The sequence below is a fragment of the Schistocerca nitens genome, chromosome 4 (genome assembly GCF_023898315.1).
Source record: "Schistocerca nitens isolate TAMUIC-IGC-003100 chromosome 4, iqSchNite1.1, whole genome shotgun sequence".
In the NCBI taxonomy this organism is placed as follows: Eukaryota; Metazoa; Arthropoda; class Insecta; order Orthoptera; family Acrididae; genus Schistocerca; species Schistocerca nitens.
In genome coordinates this window covers 579,022,468-579,044,722 of record NC_064617.1, presented here as the reverse complement: position 1 = coordinate 579,044,722, position 22,255 = coordinate 579,022,468, and the positions used below count along the sequence as shown (strand labels likewise).

At 41.2% G+C, this 22,255-nt stretch overlaps 1 protein-coding gene across 1 annotated transcript in view; it reads left to right on the top strand.

The window, feature by feature from the left end:
* LOC126252451 (solute carrier family 22 member 7-like) overlaps positions 1 to 21,867 on the top strand; it is a 105,863-nt gene extending 83,996 nt beyond the window's left edge. The window contains exons 6-7 of the mRNA XM_049953345.1: positions 19,237 to 19,385; positions 21,648 to 21,867. Of these exons, the coding sequence (XP_049809302.1) occupies positions 19,237 to 19,385; positions 21,648 to 21,867 (369 nt within the window). The remainder of the gene's footprint in view (positions 1 to 19,236; positions 19,386 to 21,647) is intronic.
* Positions 21,868 to 22,255: the final 388 nt, after the last annotated feature.

The following is a 22,255-nucleotide window of genomic DNA, read 5'->3' as shown; positions in this document are numbered from 1 at the left end:
GGAATCTGCAGCCTGCACAGTCGGAGAACCCTCTGAACCTCTGATTCAGGCTCTCTACTCGGCTCTGTACCAGATGTCTGCAATAGGTCCTGTCGACTATGTTGCAAATGGTGAGCTCTGCTTTCATATTGCAAATAAGACTGGCAGCCATTAGTCACTGACAGTCGCTCGAAACCAGAGAGAATACCTCCCAATCCAAAGCGCCATACATCATTGGCACTAATGTGAGCCACCACCTTCAGTTGGCTGCAGCCTGCATGGCATCTGGAAGGACCCGTTCCACATCTGGAATGACTCCACCTGGTTTTCACATGTAGTGCAGATAGGCTTTCTTCCTCTCCTTAGCAGCCATTGTCCTCAGCGGCCCGATAACGTGCCTAACATTGGAGCGCCCAACTACAATAATCCCACCCTTCGTGACTGCCAAAATCTTGCAGGCTGAGAGGTTTCCTCTGAAACAGTACAAGCGACTGCGTCTGGCTGAGCGACAGTGTCGGCTACAGACAGCAATTGAAACCTGTTTGTCAGAATAACTGGAGAGGCTTTATGTTCGACCCCTGGAAAGTCTGTTACCTGCCATGCCCTGAAGCGATCTCCTACTCGAGCACAGGTGAGGGGTCAACCTCAGTGCGAGCAGTTACCGGGCTGGACACTGGTGTGGACCGGTCATGCTGGACTTTCATTGGATCCCCATGAGCGGTCCACAAAAGTGGTGCCCATTCACTGGAGCCCCAAGCTCAGTAACTGAAGCCAAGAAAGCCTGGAGACGACTGCGAAGTGTCAACAACTCAGCTTTCATCCGCACACAGGAATCACAGTCCATGTCGATATTAAAACTTGGAAAACTACGCTACACTACATAGACAAACAAACGACAATCGACACAAGCTCAGGCTCTACTGTAGATTTTGACGGAAAGGCAAGAAACATGTCCAATAAAATAGATTAAAAGGCAGAGATTCAAAAACTGAAGTATCAAAGCATCCAGACTACATAATTCGCTCCTGGTTAGCAACTCCTAAAATGTAAAAAAATCGGGTTACTTTCCGACACAAACGAAAACGCAAGAACTGTGTCTAGTAAATACCAAATTAACACGCAGAAATTAAAAAACTAAAAAGCACAAAGATGAAACTATATAATTAGTCCTGGTTAGAATCCTTGGTCAGCAAGGTGGCTTTACCAAATTTCCATGTTTCTTTTGTGAATGGGACAGTAGGGCTAAGGATCAACACTGGTGTAGAAAGAACTGGCCTGTGAGGGAGTCTTTAAACCTGGTGAGAAGAAAATTCAACGCAAAAACATTGTAGATTCAAAAAACGTACTCCTACCAGTTCTACATATAAAGTTAGGGCGAATGAAACAGTTTTGTAAAGGCTTTGCGTAAAGATGGACCATGTTTTAAGTATCTCTGCCACAAGTTTCCACACCTTTCAGGAGCTAAACTAAAAGAAGGCGTCTTTGTCGGACCTGACATTAGAAAACTGATGTTTGATGTTAACTCCGAATGCTCAATGACCTTAAAGGAGAAAGAAGCATGGTTATCATTCAAGCAAGTCCTTAGAAAGTTCTTAGGACATGAGAAAACCCAGAATGTTTCTATTATAGCTACAATGTTAGAGAAGTTTAAGACTTTAGGATGTTTAATGAGCCTAGAAGTTCACTTTCTGAACAGTCTCCTCGATTACTTCCTGGACAATCTGGGAGATGTTAGTGAGGAGCAAGAAGAGCTCCTTCACCAGGACATTCAAGTGATGGAAAAACGCCAGCAAGGCCGCTGGAACACCAACAGAATGGGGGACTACTGTTGGTCACTTCACCGAGAAGTTCAGCAAGCGACTCATCGTAGAGAAAGCTACACAAGATGCTTAAGAGAAAGAAAATACAACCAATTCCAGCTGACAAGTGAAACCTGTATCAACAGACATTGTTTTAAGTAGCTTACTGTAAATACAAACCATGCTTATGTTGTAACAAAACTTTCCATTAATTTCCCCGTTTACTGTATAGCATAGGATTTTTGTACTATATAATAAAAAGCATATTGCTCTAAAACTATGGGTGATACAAACGAAAAAAAAAACAAACAAAGGCTGGATTTGGATCCAGCTCATAAAAATCTATAAAGATCAGCTATCATAGTAAACAAAGTTTTTCAAAAAAAAATTTTCGTTGGCCTGTGAAATCAATCTCTCTCTCTCTCTCTCTCTCTCTGACACACACACACACACACACACACACACACACACACACACACACACACACACACACACAATTCACACACTTGTTAATTCAGACGCACAAAAGGACAGATTTTTATCTTTTATTTATTTCTTTGAGTGTGCATCCAGTCGTTGCAAATACTCGTCAGTGGTTTTAACGACTCTATTTCAGTTTATGGTATCTGCAGTTAAATATGTTGATTTGCACTGTATCTTGTTATAGCTGAGTTTCAGGTCAATTTCCGGACTTTGTCTACAAGTTTCTTCTAACGCGCTTCAGGGAAACAAAATATCAGCAGAAATTTGAAATTAGTTGTTCAGGGATTTCGGTCTACCCCTTTAAAACGTTTTCAATTCCCACTTATCCAAATTAAGGATCGTAACTTCCTTCGTGGTTATTGTAAGTAGTTTCTGTCGTACGCCAACCCCATTCCTGGCTCGTCTGACTTCTAAATTTCAAAATGTCCACATGAAATTTAATGAAGCTGTATCGACGCATTCACTGATGTGCCAAAACATCATGAATACCTGCTCAATAGCTCGCTGATGCACCCTTAGAACGTCGTGCAGCAGCGATTCTGCGTGGTACGGATTTGATAAGTCCTCGATACGTTTGTGGAAGTATGCTGCATTAGATGACTACGCACAAGTCATGAAGTTCTTGTAAATTAAGAACGGGTGGTTTGTGGACATGTGTCTGGTGGCTGACAGTGTCTCAGATGAGTTTTATCGGTTTCAGGCCAGGCGAATTGGTGGTCAAGACATCAACGTAAGATTATTAGCATGGTCCTCCAACAGCTTATACACGTTTCTGACCTTGAGACACGCAACAAGTTTAATGTAGTCTACAGCTGTAACGGTGCTTTAGATTACTACCACACGGCCCATGGCAGTCCAGGTGAATGTCCTGCTACACCGTAATGCTGCCTCACTATCCTGTGGATGTCGAGTGGTGCATGTTTTGAGCAGCCGTTCACTTCAACATGTCGAGAAATGACCGTTGACCCAGTGCAACAAGAAACACGATTCATCCGACCAGGTAACATATTTTCACTGAACCCTGCTCTAATCTCGATGAGTCTGTGGCTACTGGAATAGTAATTGTCGTTGAGTCAACATGGAAATACGTAGGGATCGTCAGTCGTGTAGTACCATGTCAAACAATGTTTACTGAAGAGTGTGCTTCGAAAGTCTTGTGCCAGCACCAGCATTGTAGTATGGGGTAGCGAATCGGACGATTTGGCAACAGCAGTTATACTGGTTTGGTGGGAACCAATCATTCATAAACTTTAAAGCACAATTGGGCAACCGACGGCAGCGGGCCGAATGCGCGATTGGTTTCAACCCGGCCCTCGGAAGAAATTTGTGGGTGAGAGTGCGAGATGAGGGGCCCTCACACACTCAGTATTATTGTCAACAGCAGTGATGTGCAAAATAGTCTCAAGTATTACCAGTCCGTACTGAGCGTGTGAAGGCGAGTATCATCGGTTTGACAATTTGCTATTCTGTTGTTTCGGATTTTTCTAGTTTGGATTCTGTAGAATAAAGCCAATATGCTAAGTTCAAGCGATGAAACAACGCTATTTAAAATCAATAAAGATATGACAGCTAAATTGATTTAGTGTTATAGAGAAAACCCATCCCTGTGCGATCAGTTGGCCATCGTATTTCTCTAAAACTATTTAAAAACTGCTTACTAATGGTGTTTCTGGATATTAACACAATAAACTTCAAACACTTGAATGACTTGACTGTGATCAAAAATCACTTAGTCCGTCCTAATGGCACGTCGACTGTGTTTGCTTATCTCAATGCCGTATTTTATTTTTCTGTTCTTTCTCGTATTAATATTGGGAAACATTCTTGTCCATTGTAGACGTGTTAGAACACTGCTACAGTTGAAACTGAAGGTAATGTACAGTGAATAAGCTGCAAACTCGTTGCTTTTATACGTGTTTATTTTTTCATGGTGTCATTTCAAGATACCTGACGTCTCATCTTCAGATTTTACAATTATATATGGCGTGAATATTGTTTATTCAAAAAAGGCATTGCAGAATTTTTACGTAATTTTTGAAACAGCTGTTGTAAGACGTTTTAAGTAAAGAGACATCTGAACATCGGGTGAACATAAAATGAAAGTACTTCCAAAAACGCGTGTTTTGAAGCATGATTGTTTGGCGTGGCGTATCGGGAAAGGAGTGCCATTCATATCGGTACTTCACCCCATAAACATGAACCCTAACGTTACCAACACATTTTCCATATCGTGTACTGCCAAGAGGAGGGGGGGTTACTTTTTACCCACCACAAAAAGTTAAAGAATTATTTTCGTTAATTGTTGTTAATTATAGAACTTAATAATGCACTGATGTGTAAGTAGGGTCCACAACGTGAAAATATCATTTAGTACAGTTTTAAACTCATTTTCCATTTTAACGTGTACTACGAAGGATGGGGTACTTCTGACTACCACAAAAAATTAAAAAAATTAAACATCGTTAGCTGTCGTAGATTTTTATTCAGAACATACTTCTTAAAGACATACTGATGTGTAACAGGAGCTCTGAACCTGAAAATAAGAATGGTATTTGGTGTGAAGAATCACATCCACTACGAAGACTTGTTCTTTTGCGTTAAGTTTTACTGAAAAATGTAGAACAATTATGGAATCTGGTAGAAGAAATTACTAAAAACAATAAATATTTTTCAAAAATTTAAAGGTACCTACAATATTTTCAAATGGTGGGCTCAGGTAACCTCCCTCTTGGTATTGCGAGGGTTGATACAACGCCACCTAGGTGGCGTTGGTTAATATCCCGGACGCTATAGTTCTGACTTGATGCGCTAAAAGCGCTGCTGTCACGTCACAGCACACCACGGGACGAGGCGGCCCGCGAGCTTAAGTATGGTGAATCAGACCTGTGGGTCACCAAAGGTTGCCCATGTCTGCTTTAAAGCTTTGTTTGCAACAATGAAACAGGACATGACGGCAATATGCTTATGCTGTAAAGATATTTTATAAAAACAACGGTTAAGTGATCGCTCAGCGTGAATTTCGGAGAAAGTTCAAGATTCATCGTAGTCAGGGCCGGCACGTGCGAAACGTGTGGCCACACGGGGCGGCACTTTCCGAGGGGCGGCAAATCTGCCACCCCACCCCTTTTTTTAAAAACTAAGCACTCATGCCGAAGAGGGGATTCGAAATAAAACCTCGTAGGGAGCGGCTTCGGGAACTGTGGCATGGCGCCTCGACAACCTGCCGCCCGCCCCTGTTGAACAAGGGGAGGGAGGACGACTAATTTCTTCCTCGCCACTGTGGCAGCACCGTCGTACTTTTGCCGGAGGAACAGAGGGGGGGAAGCAGTCTGCCGTACACGCAAGTATTACAGATGGGCAAACTGAAATACGTAACTGTTTCGAAACAAATGAAACAGTACCATGAAATGTTTCGATACGCTGTTTCGAAACATTGAAACAGTTTGTGTTTTATAACCTAATAAACCTACACATTTTATCATCTTGAATGTCTACTGTATATGTCCATATAAACACAAATGAGGGGCGAGAGCGCTAATCATATCGCAGAAAGTCTTGGCAGTTTCGTATTTCCTGCAGCAAATGCGCTGCTTTCGTGTCGTGTGACTTTCATGCTTTTCAATTGGCTGAGGACAGCCATAGCTGAAGACAGAAGAACCACAACGAACGGAACTGGAGATGGGAGCAAACTGCAGAAACAGCGGATATGCTACTGGGATTCCCACATTCCGTTAGTATGGGTAATATACCCATCCTGCTAATTTCCATGCACACAAAGGGAATCATTGTGGATAATAGGCACAGTGACTATAGACTCACAAATAACGCCAAATAATTCGAATAAATAACAAAATATAACAGAAAAAAATTTTGTCTTTGAAGGTGTTTCGAACCGTTACTATAAATTCACAATGCCTCCCAGCCCTTCCCGTTCACCATAACACTATCAGTGATATGTCAAACAGATTGCTTGCAATTATACCTACATCAGATTTATGTATCTGTCTAATAACTGTCACTCTACGCCTTTTTTATTCAAAATGGTGTAGGCTTACTTGCGTTTCTTAATATGATTACTGCACATGAACAGAGAAGCGTATGTTATAAAAACGTGTAATTTAACAATGATTTTCACATATTTATTATTTTGAATGTGAATAATATGCGTTGTATTATTTGTTGGTTAGTGTTTATAAAGCAGATGTTACGCCATTTCGGAATAGGACAGTCAGCTAGAAACGAAGCTTTATTTTCGAATATCTTAAGCTTCATGCTATTGCTTGTCAAAAAGATGTCGACACTCTTGAAAGTGTTTCATGAAGTGGTATGTTGTGTTTCAGTACCTGTGCCGAGCCCGAATCTCGTCCGACACAGAGCGGAATGAAACATCACTGTTTCGATACAATTAGTCCGTTCTAAGCACAGGTGGACTGAAACAGCCTTATTTTGAAATAATGATACAGTTTCTGTGTCTGGCTCGAGATCGAATCTAGTCCGGTTATCCGAGACTGGGGCGGAATGAAACACCACTGTTTCGAAACAGTGAACCACAGCCGTTCCGAAGCACTGAAACAGTTCCACGTATCGATACACTGTATCGAAACATAGAAACAGTGGCCAAGTCTAGCCAGTAGTCTTATGAGTGGAGCGCTACCAGCCTGTTAAGCGCCGTGCGTTTACTCACAACTAATTTGGCAGAAGACGAAATCTAATTTGGAAATTCGAATGCAGTGTTCGGTACTGCAGTTACATGTTAAGCCTTAAGCAATTTTGCTAAGCGCTTCAATGGCAGTTTCCGAGTGTTTTATTCTTCCCGCATTATGGAAAAAAATGGTTGAACATTACTACAGTCAAACATGTGCAACACCTACAAATGGCTAGAAGTATTCCGAATGGGTAAATACGCTGCGAGTAATTAAAAGAAATAAAGATATTTCTAATAAGCCTGGCATGAGTTGGGTTCTGAAGTATTTTTGAAAATTTTTGCAATCCGTTTCTGAGTGATAGTCGGTCGTTTTGGTTTTTGAGCCATGAAACACCTGTCTCCGCCAGCATGAACAACAATTAAACTCTGACCGGCACTTTTGTTTGACAATACTACTCGCACACTATCACTTTGCCAACATTTATTTACTGTATTATGCGTGTGAATCCATGTTTCATCTTAGTAAACAACTGGTAGCTTTGATTCTGATGGAAACCTGAGAAAGTAAGGTCTTTTAGCAACAATGCCCTCTCGTCCGCACAAAACAAAACGTTAATTTTGACACCTTCTAAAACGAAAATCCATAGACAGAACATTGCTTCTAAGGGTTTCCTTGCTAGCTTTGAAGCTCATTTCTGTTTGACAAAAGCTGTGCAGTTTTCGCGAAGTTCCTATTTCTTTCTGTTGTTCGTAATGCCATAGAAATTGCTGTCTGATAATACATTTATCCATATCATCGGTCACATACTTATTGTGAGCTTCTTGCTTCTTCTCCTTGAGCACTAGTTTAACCGTAGCCTCGCTGTACCTCGTCAGGTCCTGGCACTGCCACGTCACCACTTCACCTTTCCAGGCAATAGGTATTGTTGCGTTCTCTACAACGAAAACTACAGAATTCGTTTCGGTAGTTGGCCGAGGGAGTCAAGATTGGTAAGAAGCACTTTCATTGCGTTTGGTAAGAACAGAAGAATTGGTGCGTCCGAATTTCTTGCAACTTGGAATGTAATAGGTAAGTGCTTTTCATATAACGTCCAGTTAGTATTGCGCATACACGTTACTCATAAGTTAGAAGTTTTCTCCTTCAAGATTGCAGAATAGGAAAATTTATTTCTCTTGTGATCTGTTACTTCAAAAATTGGCAAGTCGGCAAATGAGCACGCGTCGTCCCAATATCTAGAATGAAAATAAAGCGAAGAAAAGTGAAGTGATACGGCGATGACTAATTTGTTACCCCTTATTCAATAATCAGACACGAGAGAAGAACACATGAAAATTACGACAGATGTCGAGTGTCAGTTCTTTGAAATGAACAACCGCAGTGCAGTGAGTTAATGTATTTCGACTAGCATTAGTACCCGTCGATGTCCGGGTGTGTATTTATTACATTATTAGGTTACTCCATCTCCTTATTCTTCCTCTCTCCATTGTCTTCCGCTCCACTCTTTGACCTTTTCACCTGCGTCTGTAGTGAAATTCGGCCTGAAATTCAATTTCACGCGGCTCAGTTCTTATGACATCATCTCCTGGACAGTGTATCCTAGAGTAATATAATTTTCCGTTTACGTGCAGTGGAATACCAGGAAATTGCCTGTGAAATGTGTTGCAAATAAAGTTAGTACACTGACATCAACAGTTAGTTTCACGCAATCGTTCTTTACAGGCTGGAGTGAAACATGTCCGACGGTAGAAAAAGACTGTCTGGCAGTGAATATAGGAAAAGACGGGCGCTGACGGAAGATGACGATAAGAAGCTAAAGGATGCACTACAACGATATTTCAAACCAAAGAGAGAACGACTTAGCAGCGGCTAAGGTGGAAAAATAGAGCCTGAAAGTACAGAAACTAGTGGAGCTACTGCAGTTACATCTTTATCTTGAGGACATGACCAGAAAGTTGACGAACACAGTAGTGCGACCGCCGCATACAGTAGCAATGCTGACGGTGAGCCATCCACAACATGTTCAACAGACCTCGTCTGGACTCAAGTTATGCTTTGTGACGAAAGCTCCGAGATTGAAACATCCGGCAGAACTGAAATTAGGGGACCCGATTCGGAAAATACCGGAGGAACATCAGCCGAGGAACTCACCACCGGAGAAGGGATTGAAGGCGGGCCTAAACCGGAAGACACAATTGACTCAGATCCCGGAAGATGGTCGGAAATTATTACCGACTGCGTTCGAACGACTTTGGTCATGTGAGGCCCTCCCGAGCATATTAAGGAAGCTGAAGAACGTCCTAAAAACGCGGACAACCGGCGTTTCAGCCCTGTGCACTACAGCTATTCTTTGAAGAATTTAGAAGAAGCAGATAGACATTGGTTGGTGTACTCAAAGAGCAAGGATGCTGTGTTCTGCTTTTTCGTCATCTACAGTAAAAATTGCAAAGAACAGTATAAGTGACTGGCGGAACCTTGCTTCGTATATTGAAAGTCACGGGAAGTCTACCGAGCATTTGAATTCACATAAAAAGTGGATCGTGTTTTCCGAGGGACTGAAAAAGTCACAAACTGTCGACGCCCATCATCAAAGGCTTCTGAATACAGAAAGCGAACATTGGAAAAATGTTCTTGAGCGATTAATAGCAATAATTGATTTCCTGGGTCGACAATGTCTGCCTTTGAGAGGAAGTATAAAATGGTTCAAATGGCTCTGAGCACTATGGGACTCAACATCTTAGGTCATAAGTCCCCTAGAACTTAGAACTACTTAAACCTAACTAACCTAAGGACATCACACACACCCATGCCCGAGGCAGGATTCGAACCTGCGACCGTAGCAGTCCCGCGGTTCCAGAGGAAGTATAGATACACTCTTTCAGCCTGACAACGGAAACTTCTTGAATCTCGTTGAATTATTCGGAAAGTTCGACACTGTGATGGTGGAGCTCCTGCACAGAACAAAGCAAGGTGAGAACAAGGGTCATCATCATTTTGGAAAAGAAACACAGAATGAAATAATTCATCTTATTGGATCATCTATAACCAACAACATTCTATTATTGATGAAATCTGCAAAGTATTACAGTATAATTCTGGACTGCACACCAGATATTTCAAAAGTTGGGCAGATGACAGTTGGGGTACGTTTCGTCCAGGAGACAAGATTTGACGGGTTATACGATGTCCGAATTCGGGAGTATTTCCTGGGATTTCTTCCAGTGTCCGATTCTTCAAGCTCCACTTTGACGCAGGTCGTACTCAAGTTCTTGGAAGATAAAAAAATCCTACTGTGTAATATGAGAGGGCAAGGATACGACAACGGAGCAAACATGAAAGGAAAGAAGTCTGGTCTCCAGAAAAGAATTTCAGATATGAATAAGAGAGCATTTTAGGTACCATGTAGCAGTCACTCATTGAATCTTGTTGTAAACGATGCCCCTATATCTTCTAAATATGCTGTTTCCATGTTTTCGACAGTGAAAACCTTGTATGACTTCTTCTCGTCCTCCGTTCGACGTTGGGATGTCTTGAAGAAGTATCTGCCTAACCTGTTGGGGCAATTTAGCAGCTCGTACGGGGCGGCACTTGGGCTTGCGCCGGCCCTGGTCGTAGTAATACTGTTCCATCAGCCCACGCCATCAAGTCAAGTACGAAACTTTAAGGTGACTGGTTCGGCAGGAAATAGGAGAGATGGCAGCGGAAAAAGAGTGCGTACACCAGAGAACATAGCGGCAGTGAGACAAGCCGTTGAAAGAAGTCCATGCCGTGTCATTCTGACTTTTTGGCTTCTACACCGCCCAGTTCGATGAATCTTCAACCAAGATCTTCTTTTCAGCGGCTACAAGATTCAACTGTTCATGCACTACAGGAGAAGGACTGTGGAAATATTTTAATTTTACTCATGAAGGACGAAACAAGTTTCGATTTGTCAGGCCATGTTAACATACAAAATTTCATTTACCGTTCTAACACAAACCCACAAGAAATCCATGAGAAACCACTCTACAACCTGAAAGTTACTGTATGATATGCGATATTTTGTTTTGCAGTTATTGGTTCCTTCTTCGTTGAAGATGAGAGAAAGGGCTGTACTGTGACAGAGGAACGCTATGTTCACATGTTGGAGAACTGATTAGCTTCTGCAATTGCTCATCTGCCTGTAAACAAACACATGTTCTTCCAAGAACATAAGGCTACCAATCACACCGCGCGAAGCTCCGTGGCAACTGGGAGGAACCTTTTTCCCAGTCATGTTATCTATCTTCAGACACTGGGATATCGGATGCATGAACAGATTCCCCGCGTTTTGAACCTGTGTGTGTGAGTTTTTTTTTTGTTTTTTTTTTTCTTTTTGCTGTGGGAATCCTTCAAATCACAAGTGTTCAATTCTCCAGCAGCACACAAAATTCAAGAGTCGAAAAATCGAATTCAGGAAAAAAATCCAACGAAATAAAGTCGTGCCGCAGAACAGGTGTTGGGAGCGATGTCAGCAGATGACATGCCGAGTGCATTTGGAACGATGGTGGGCATCTGAAACACGTTATGTTCGGAAAATGAAGACTGCTTGTAGTTTGTTCAGTTTGTAAATCAAAACCTTTTATGTTCATTGTGTGTTCTTGTTTATTTCAAGTAAATAAGTCTAACGATTTACTCATGATATCACTTTCAAAATTGCCAGATTGGCTGCCACATCTTTTAGTATGTCCTCAATTCGCCGCCATTTCGTGAAGCAGCTAAAATGACAAAAGGAAGCTATTGTGAACGGCGAGGGATCAAAGATATTCCTGATGTATTCTTTTAAAAGTATGTTTTCTTTATTTGCTTAGATGGCAGGACACCACGAAGTTGTTGTAACCTGTACGTATTTTGTTTATAGCAGATGCATCCGGCACCTCCATCACCATGATGACCATCATAATGCAGTTCTGCACCACGGCTAGTGGTGCTATATCCAACCTGCAGAGCCTAGAAGTGCATCCCACGTGTCTGCGGCAGATCACAGCTTCTGTCGAGTGGACGGTAGCCGCCATCTTTCTATCACTTACGCCACACATTGTTTTCCAGGTACTTGAACAGGCACAAGCATTAGAATTTTCTTAACGGCATGAAGAATATAATCCTCTAACAAGATTCCGGATTACGTCAATAATACAAACAAATATTCTGCATGCGTGTTAACATTGAATGTGTTCTACAGCTAGCGTCTTTCACTATTAATTCAAAAGTGGTGGGTGCTGGATTTGATACTAGTCACTGTTTATATTTAGAATCAGCTATGGCATTCGGTGTAGGAGCTATCCTCATTCCGCCAGCGGAGGGTGGAAGAACGGATAAAGGATTAGGTTACGCTCTTGCCCTACTGGTGATAAACTGCCACTAAAGGCAAAAGAATCAGCAGTGATTAAATTTACGGGGATGTAGAAGCCAGTGCAAACCACAGCACTAAAGCCACACAATCTGCATTCACACAAAATGTGGTTACAATTGAAAAAAGTGTCCTGATGATGATATCTTCACTACCAATAGATTCTAGATTACCATTCGAATATCTGTGAAGGGGCTGCAAAGGGGATAGTGACTGCGAGAAAAATAGTGAAAAATCGTTGTCTGAAATTGCAATGTCTGAATTCTAAATGTGTTAGGGGAGCTGGAAGAACTGATAGGCGAAAAGCAAAGGTTGAGTATTGATTACGAGGAAGCGGTGAAAGTAAGTGGAAAAAAAGAAGATGTTTGTTCGGAAGACTGTAAGAAAGTATCAAAAACCGCAGAATATTTTATAACGGGAAGGGACTCGCATTCATTATGAATAGAATGGTGTGAGTTAGTGTGAACAGCTAGGCGAGTGGAATGGAAAGCAAATCACTGTTAAAAACCGTATGTTATGTGTGCATCCCAACTTTGCAAGTAAATATGGCGCGAGAGAGGAAACTGAACGGGGAAGTCAGAAGAGGAGCTGCAGATTTATTCATCGTGAGTGACTGGTACGCTACAGTAGGGGATGGAATAGAGGATGGAACTATGGGACTATATGAGCTCGTTAATAGGAATGAGTGGTGAGTAAGACTGCTTTACCTCTGACAGAAATTTCAGCTAGCAACAGCAAATCCACATCTCGAAAATCAGAAGAGGAGGTGGTATACTTGAGGAACGCTACAAGACACAGAGAGATATAAACTGAATTACATGGATTATAATGAGATCGTGATTTCGAAATCCCTTACTGCGGTTACGTCATACCACTAGCAGAAACAGACTGTGATCAAAATATGCTAATGACGTTCAAGGTCAAGTTTAAGATAACCTTAGGAATAATGCTCGCACAGGAAAGTGAAATGTTGAAGTACTGAGGAATGATGTGCGTTCGACGTTCTCTGGGGCTGAGGCTGCAGATACCGGAACGAATAGTAGTACAGTAGGAGCATACTTCAGTTGAGGACCAATGGACATCTCTAACTGCGAATAAATTATGGGTAACATAATGTATAAGCTTACTTAAATTGACTGACGAAAGAAAGAAAGGAAAACTAAATTACCTCAAGAAAGAAAGTACTACAGGATTACAAGTCACTTAGAAAAGAAGTTAATGAGATGTTCAAGGAAGCTACGTTGAAATGGATGCAGGAAAAAAGTGAAGAAACCGAAATATATTGGTTGTCGGAAGGACGGATGCAGCATTTCTAAAATCGAAAATTGTCCAACGCTGAACGCATACGAGAGAACGAATAGGGAGAAAACATTGAATGCCTCTCTGAGGAGGAGGATCGTCAAAACAAAGTGATAAACAAAAAAAAATGGATGTCGATTTGAAGACCAGAGAGAACATGGTACTCACGTCAGATTTTGACAGAGCTGTCAAGAACTTGCGATGAGCCTCGTCAAAAGGTATAACTGTTATTTTCTCATTATTTTTAAAAGCACCAGAGGAAGTGGCCTTCAAACAATTAATGTGGAGAATCTAGAATCATCGGTTTTTTGGAAGGCCATCATTCAGGCCAGGCAAAAAGTATGTGGTATGCAGATAGAATAGCTAAGTCTCAGGTTAAAATTAAAACCATATGGTCAGTCGTAAAGGAAGTTGCTGGTCTGCAGAGACAGGTCGAGGATATAGAATCAGTGCGTAGTGGGAATGTCCGTGTTACTGATAAGTCGCATATATGTACAGTATTTAATAATCACTTTCTGAATATAGCAGGTGAACTAAATAGAAACCTAATTCCAACAGGGAATCATATAGCGCTCTTAGAAAAAAGTGTTCCGAGACTGTTACCTGAAATGCTCCTCCATGATACTGACAAGAGGGAGATTGAGTTAATAATTAAATCACTAAAGACCAAGAACTCTCATGGATATGACGGGGTATCTAGCAGAATACTGAAGTATTGTTCTATGTATGTTAGCCCAGTACTTAGCCATATCTGTAACTTTTCCTTTAGGAGTGGTCGGTTTCCTGATCGATTAAAATACTCGGTAGTGAAGCCACTTTATAAAAAGGGAGACATTGATAATGTTGACAATTTTAGACCTATTTCTATGCCATCGGTGTTTGCTAAAGTTATCGAGAAGGTTGTATATACAAGGTTACTGGAGCATTTAAATTCACATAATTTGCTGTCAAATGTTCAGTTTGGTTTTAGAAATGGTTTAACAACTGAAAATGCTATATTCTCTTTTCTCTGTGAGGTTTTCGACGGATTAAATAAAAGGTTGCGAACGCTAGGTGTTTTCTTTGATTTAACGAAGGCTTTTGACTGTGTTGACCACAAAATATTACTGCAGAAGTTGGACCATTATGGAGTAAGGGGAGTAGCTTACAATTGGTTCGCCTCTTACTTTAAGAACAGAAAGCAGAGGGTAATTCTCCGCAATATTGAGAGTGGTAGTGATGTTCAGTCCCAATGGGGCACTGTTAAGTGGGGCGTTCCCCAAGGGTCGGTGCTGGGGCCACTGCTGTTTCTTATTTATATAAATGATATGCCTTCTAGTATTACAGGTGATTCAAAAATATTTCTGTTTTCTGATGACAACAGCTTGATAGTGAAGGATCTTGTGTGTAATATTGAAACAGTAACAAATAATTTAGTTCATGAAATAAGTTCGTGGCTTGTGGAAAATAATTTGATGCTAAATCACAGTAAGACTCAGTTTTTACAGTTTCTAACTCACAATTCAACAAGAACTGACATTTTAATCAGACAGAATGGGCATGTTATAAGCGAGACGGAACAGTTCAAGTTCCTAGGCGTACGGATAGATAGTAAGCTGTTGTGGAAAGCCCATGTTCAGGATCTTGTTCAGAAACTAAATGCTGCTTTATTTACCATTAGAACAGTATCTGAAATAAGTGACACTTCAACACGAAAAGTAGTCTACTTCGCATATTTTCATACGCTTATGTCGTATGGTATTATTTTTTGGGGTAATTCTTCTGATTCAAAAAGGGTGTTTTTGGCTCAAAAACGGGCTGTTCGAGCTATATGTGGTGTAAGTTCGAGAACCTCTTGTCGACCCCTATTCAAAAATCTGGGAATTCTGACATTGCCCTCACAGTATATATTTTCTTTAATGTCGTTTGTTGTTAGCAATACTAGCCTATTCCCAAGAGTTAGCAGCTTTCACTCAGTTAATACTAGGCAGAAATCAAATCTGCATGTAGAATGCAGTTCCTTGACTCTTGTGCAGAAAGGAGTGCAGTATTCTGCTGCATCCATTTTCAATAAGCTACCACAAGAACTCAAAAATCTTAGCAGTAGCCCAAACTCTTTTAAGTCTAAACTGAAGAGTTTCCTCATGGCTCACTCCTTCTATTCTGTCGAGGAGCTCCTGGAAGAGCTAAAAAATTAAGCAAATTCCAGTGTTACATTGCTGATTGTCTTCATTTAAACTTATGACTTGTCACCTGAATATGTTTTTTTTTCTATATTTCATTTTATCTGTTTCTAATATCGTGTTATAATTTCATGTATTGACTCGTTCCATGACCATGGAGATTTCTCCTTAATTTGGTCCCACGGAACAATAAATAAATAAATAAATAAATAAATAAATAAATACCGTCCCTAAGATGGTAAGTGTACCTGAATGCGAAAATTATCGAACAATAAAGTTGACAGCTCACGAATCCAATTAAGTAGCACAAAATTACCATGTTTGACCCACCTCTAAGAGAAAAATGAACTTCAGGTGTCATTGTTGTTTATTTTGTCACGGCCGGTTCTGAGTGTCTGTTACTTTAATCGTCGTCGTCCCCTATTGCGTATTTATTTTCTCAGGGACATAGTCCTGTTTTTCCCTTTATTATTTTGCTTATTTCGTCTTGTCACTCATCTACAGCAGACATGTTTCCTGGCAACCTTCTTTATTAAGTCGTACATGGCTCGTTTTATTCTTTCTCCTCATTAGATACTTATGTCGTTGAATGCATGAATGGTGTTTATTTTTCATGTACGTATTCTGTACAAAGGACTGCCGGGTAGTTCTCCGATCTTACATACTGATCTAAGAGATAGTTTTTAGAGTTCAAATCACTGTAGTTTTTATCTACATCCATAACGTGCCTTCAGCCACTAATTTAGTTATTGTCGTTGATGAAATTTATTTCCTTCCGTGCGCTGTCTGATGGTTGTATCGTTTCTCCTGGAATGACGTTTGTCATGCCTAACAATATGATCTCATTCTCGTTATTAGGTATCATATTTGTATTTTTTCCTCTGCCATTTGGGTTGGTCGATTCTGTACTCTCTTCTTTCTCGTCTAGTATATCTCAACGTATTCATCGCACATGCCAAGGGTTCAGAGTACGTCCTGGTGTTAATTTCAGCCATGTTGTTTTTCATTGCCTCTATTTCTTTCATGATACCTGACTTAATCCTGATGGATTTCTGACTTTCCAGCCGTTATACCAGCCTGTGTGTGCTCGCGAGTATGGTTGGTTAGAGCAGAATCTTCACTGTCAATACATTGGGTGTAACGAGTATAAGTATAGATATTCCTAATGATGACCGAGGACGGAGTACTGAACAAGGCTAGATCAGTATTTACGACGTAAATTTTACGTCGTTCGCAGACTAATAATTATAGCCATTACAAGTCGTATGTTCTTAGTTTGGTTAGAACCTCCGAGCACATCTGGCAAGCGCAAACCATTCATGCTTACTTTCCACTGAGCAGCAGGTCAGATGTTGAAGAATGGACGTGTAGACGGAAAACAGTTAATCTGCACTGACAGGTGTATTCTGCTTAGTGGTGCAGTACGACCGTACAGGAAATATTAGGTTATTAAGTTAGTGACCTGCTTTTCGGAAGACTATTCGATGCAGAGAAAGACAAAACACAGCCAACACACTGATGTGTGTTCAAACTAAGGTATCACATATAAAAAATGTCAGCACTTATACCCGTTACACATTGTACAACTGGCGGGTTGGTAGCTCATCAACAGACTATAAGATATTGTCTGTTAAGGCTCGATTAATTGTTGCCGATGATTGTCCAATATGTAGGCAAGTAAAACCACAAACCCGGTTCTGCGAAAGGTACCTAGACAAAGTACAGCAGATGACACCATACAAATAAACTAAAAGTGGCATATCTGCCGGCCGTGGTGGCCGAGCGGTTCTAGGCACTTCAGTCAGGAAACGCGCGACTGCTTCGGTCGCAGGTTCGAATCCTGTCTCGGGCATGGATGTGTGTGATGTCCTTAGGTTAGTTAGGTTTAAGTAGTTCTAAATTCTAGGGGACTGATGACCTCAGATGTTGAGTCCCATAGTGCTTAGAGCCATTTGACCATTTGAAATGGTCAAGAGCCCAGGAAAGGGGCTGCAGGGGATGTCGTGCTATTAGCAACGGCATTCGCTTCGGTTGTATGCTGCTATAGCCCATTAACGCCAGATTTCGCCACACTGTCGTAACGGATACGTTCATCGTATCTACCACACTGATTTCTGCTGTATTTCATGCAGTGTAGGTTGTCTGTTAGCACTGACAACTATACGCAAACGCCGCTTCTCTCGTTCGTTAAATGAAGGCCGTCGACCGTTGCGTGGTCCGTGGTGAGATATAACGACCGAAACTGGGTACTCTCTGCACACTCTTGACACTGTGAATCTCGGAATATTGCATTCACTAACGATTTCTGAAATGGAATGTCCTATGCGTGTAGCTCCAACTACCATTCCGCGTTCAGTCTGTTAATTCCCATCGTGTGGCCATAACCTCGTCGGAAACCTTTTCAAATGAATCACTTGAGTACAAATGACAACTCCGCCAATGCACTGATCTTTCATACCGTGTGTACCCGATGCTGCCGCCACCTGTAATGTGCAGATCATTACCCCCTGAATTTTGCCACCTTCGTGAAATGTTAGCATTGGAGTCATTATTTGGAGGAAGGTAGAACTTTGGGGTTGCAGTACAGGGTGAATCGAAAAGGACTTTACTCTCTTCATAAAGACAGAACCATCCTTATCTCATATATCTACGCAGATTTGAACTGTGACAAGGTGACATGGTTCTGTATTGAGTCGTAAGTACACTTGAAATTAGACGTTAGACCATAGCGAACACGTCGTCAGTGATTTATCCGAATAAATTTTCACTGTGCGCTTGGAAATTAAAAGTAGTGTACAAAGGGAAGAAACTGGAAGATTTAGATTTCGCGTCCCACAAGCTCGGATGGGGGAAGTGTGAAGACTAAAATCGGCTGCGACCTTTCAAAGGAATCAACGCAACGTTTGCCTCAAACGATTTAGAAAACTCACAGAAATGTGAACTCGACGACCGTAAGAGGGACTTTTTACCGGCATCCTCCTTAATGCGAGTCTGATCTGTTACCACACACACACACACACACACACACACACACACACGATAATACACATACTTACCTTAAATTTTAATCACAGTGAAGTAATGTAGATCGTTGTGAAGTATCAGTAGTTGCAGATACAAATTATTTATAAAGTGTGTGTGACACAACCATACAATGCTCTAACTGCTGATCTTACAGTGAAATTCAACTCATTTGTGCATCTAGACTGCACGTTACAAAAGTAAATTACTGAATGAATGAAAATACATTAAAGACTATTTAATTTTTTATTTCCTAGTATTCATGTATAATTATGTGGATTAAACTCGTTTTGTTCCCGACCATTTGTTAAGTGTCGCAGTCTTCACATATAGCGAATTGGTTTCTTGAAGTAGCTTGCGTAATCGAACACCACAGAAAAAGTATTTGATGTATAATGTGAATACTGAAATATTATAATAAATTCTTTGAAAATTATTATATGCACGTTTGAAGTTTTTAAGTTGAGTACTTTCTGTTACAGGCAGGATCAGTGGAGCGCCGGCTGCCATTCGCCATCCTCTCCGCACTGAACCTTCTGGCAGCTTTTGCTGCATCTTTCCTACCAGAATCTGCATTACAGAGATTGCCTGAATCTTTGGAGGATGCCGCGTTCTTTGGCAAAGGCCGCCGGTATTGGAGCTGGAAACCTAAACCCCATCCATCATACGCACCACGTTGACTCAGTTCCAGAAGTGCTCCGCAGGTGAAAGAACCGCGTATTCATAACGCTCCTGGAATACAGTCCTGGTACTGAACGCTACAACAAAAATACTTATTTGTAGCATGGCAGACGGAACCGTAAATGTATTAAACTATGAAAGGGAAAAGAAATGTAAGAAACTGACGATTAAGCCAATAATTAAGCTCCTACGAAAATGCATTAAGAATTTTCCTTAGGAACTGATAATGCAGGATGTGGGAAGACGACAGCTCGTTCTATCTCATCCTCTCACAGAGAATACCTTTCCTTTCTCGTATTTTCCATTTCATTAACTTCAACCTAAAATTTTCTGTCACAGCAAGTTAAAAGGTATTAACTGATTTGGCATAATATTCTTCCTAGAAAGTAAGTTCCCTGTCAGCCGTGCTATATACGAGTATTTTGAAGTTCACCTTTCATTACAGTTTTATTTTATTCACTATTACCACCATCGCAAAATTACCTACTTATCATGTGACATACATACATGTCCTTTGATTATTATTTATCATTAATTGCTTTGCTACCCACACACTACCTAACACGTGCCCGTAGACTTGAACGTGGTAACGCAGCAACGATGTTGAAGTGATTCTAGCGTCTTTCCCCCTTTTCCCAACATGACCATTTTACATTCATATCTGTAGTCTTAAGGGTCCTCTCAGCGGGTGGCACAGAGTGAATCGTGTACCACATCATCTTCCTGTCACTCCTGTTCCGTTTGTAAAGTGCGGCATGGGGAGGAGTAGTGTCGGTGGTCCTCTGGATGGGCTCTGCCTTCACTGTTCTGCTCGTATCTGCAGATTTACGTTGGAACAAGTTATATTTGACTGCTCAGGTTGGATGGTACACAGTAGCAATTTTAGGTTTTAACATATACATGATGTAAACAGTCTCTGTCGTAACATCTGCCAGTAGAATTGGACGAGTTTGTGCGCCACGTTCGCACACTTACTGAACGAAGGAGCGAAGAAACGCGCTGCTCCTGATAGATCTGTCTTTTCTATTAATTCCAGCTCGTAAGATTACCTGACTGACTGGTCATGCAAAAGAAAAGGTCGAACAAGCGTTCCATAAGCAAGGAAGGAGGATTACCGTTTTACGGCCAGAGATGGAGGAGGAGGACGGACTGGGCGATTGTGCATCATTTGACGAAATCCTGTCAAGGTGGAGCGACAAGAAATTTCTCAGCAGACTGCTCAAGCTTCCTCTCCTCTAGTCACTTTACAATACGTAATACTAACTAATCATTGAGGATTGTCAATCCACTTACTCCAGTCACAGATTCGAGCCCCTTGATGCGCTTCGCACTTAGCTTTCGCTGCTTTCCCCAGCAGCATGCTACTGACCTCACTACAGCTGTCTGGAGATCAGTTCCCGTACTTCCCATTCACAGCATAACTTGTTGTTGGTATTAACTTATTTCATTTATCATTAGGTTTTTATATATTACTTATTATGCTGCTTATGTGCACTTTCATTTTTGTTTATGATTTATGACAACTAGAGATGTCTACGGTTTTGTTTCATTATTTTATCGTACTTTTTACCCCCACCCTGAGATGAGCTTCCAGATATGCATGTCATTAGCTCATTATCTCCAGCTCTGGCACGATATCTGCACTTGTTGTTAGGCTTCTGTATACCATTCTTGACCAGGCGCTGGAAACAACATGTAACCATTTAAGATCTCTTATTGTATTAATGGATTCATTATTCTCTTACTTATTGCTCCTGCACTTTTTCGGACTACAGAAATACGCTGCAAGAATCGTATTGTTGACACTCGAAAATAATGCGATAGTCATAAGTATGTACCACTTTTTATGTTTAATATTTTTAAACTTTTCGACCTTAATATTCTTATTTTATTTGTTCATATTTGTGCTATACTTTTCTGTACGACCTGAAACCGATTTAGAAATAAAATTTGTATTATGCAACTGGTTGCTGATTATTTCGATACGCCTTAAACTATATACATGTAACAATTGTCTAAATATTTTGCATGAAGTCCTACAACAGCGGTACACCATACATCTAATATTCGCTCTTTGTCGCTTGAATAGTGAGAGTACGTAACCAAAAGTTACTAACGTTCTGAAAACGACTCACTGTTAATATTTTGACTGCGGGTGAGAATATATCTTGGTGACACAGTCAGTGCGACTGCTGCCTCTGGTTCGCCACAGCTGCACCCTGCTGGTTGGTCTGTTGATGGCCGCCCCCAGACTGCTGCAGATGACTGCTCGTGATGTGTCGTACTCGCATATGTTGCCATGCCGACCTAGTGCGTGGACAACTAAACTGCACCTGGATAAATCAGAACTGCTGCGGATGGCAGAAACTGCCTTTCCTCAGCGCTCTGGCCCGAAAGGCTTCATATCTGCAGATCCATTTCTCTTTTATTGATATCCTGTGCACCTCACTCACGAAGATGCAATGGCCCGGAAAGTTTTTGTTTTGCAGAAGCCATCCGTTTTGTATTATGGACCAAGCGTGGTGTGGTACTCCTCTGTATAGTCTTCACTGAAGCATGCACTTTTATCTCCGGTGATTCTTCGCCAACGCAGTCTGTATCTCTCCACTAACGGTCCTTTATAGGTATGACAGCTATATAAGAGGGTTGGAACTTTAATAGTGGTAAAAATTTCATTACAGCTCGTACAAAATAAATACGTCTTTCAAAGTGTTACTGACCTTCAAAGTAGTCACCAGCATTGCGTATAACCCGTTGCCAGCGATGTGGAAGTCGTAGGTTACTCTTAGCAGTGCCAGTTGTGTTGACAGTTAGAAGGGC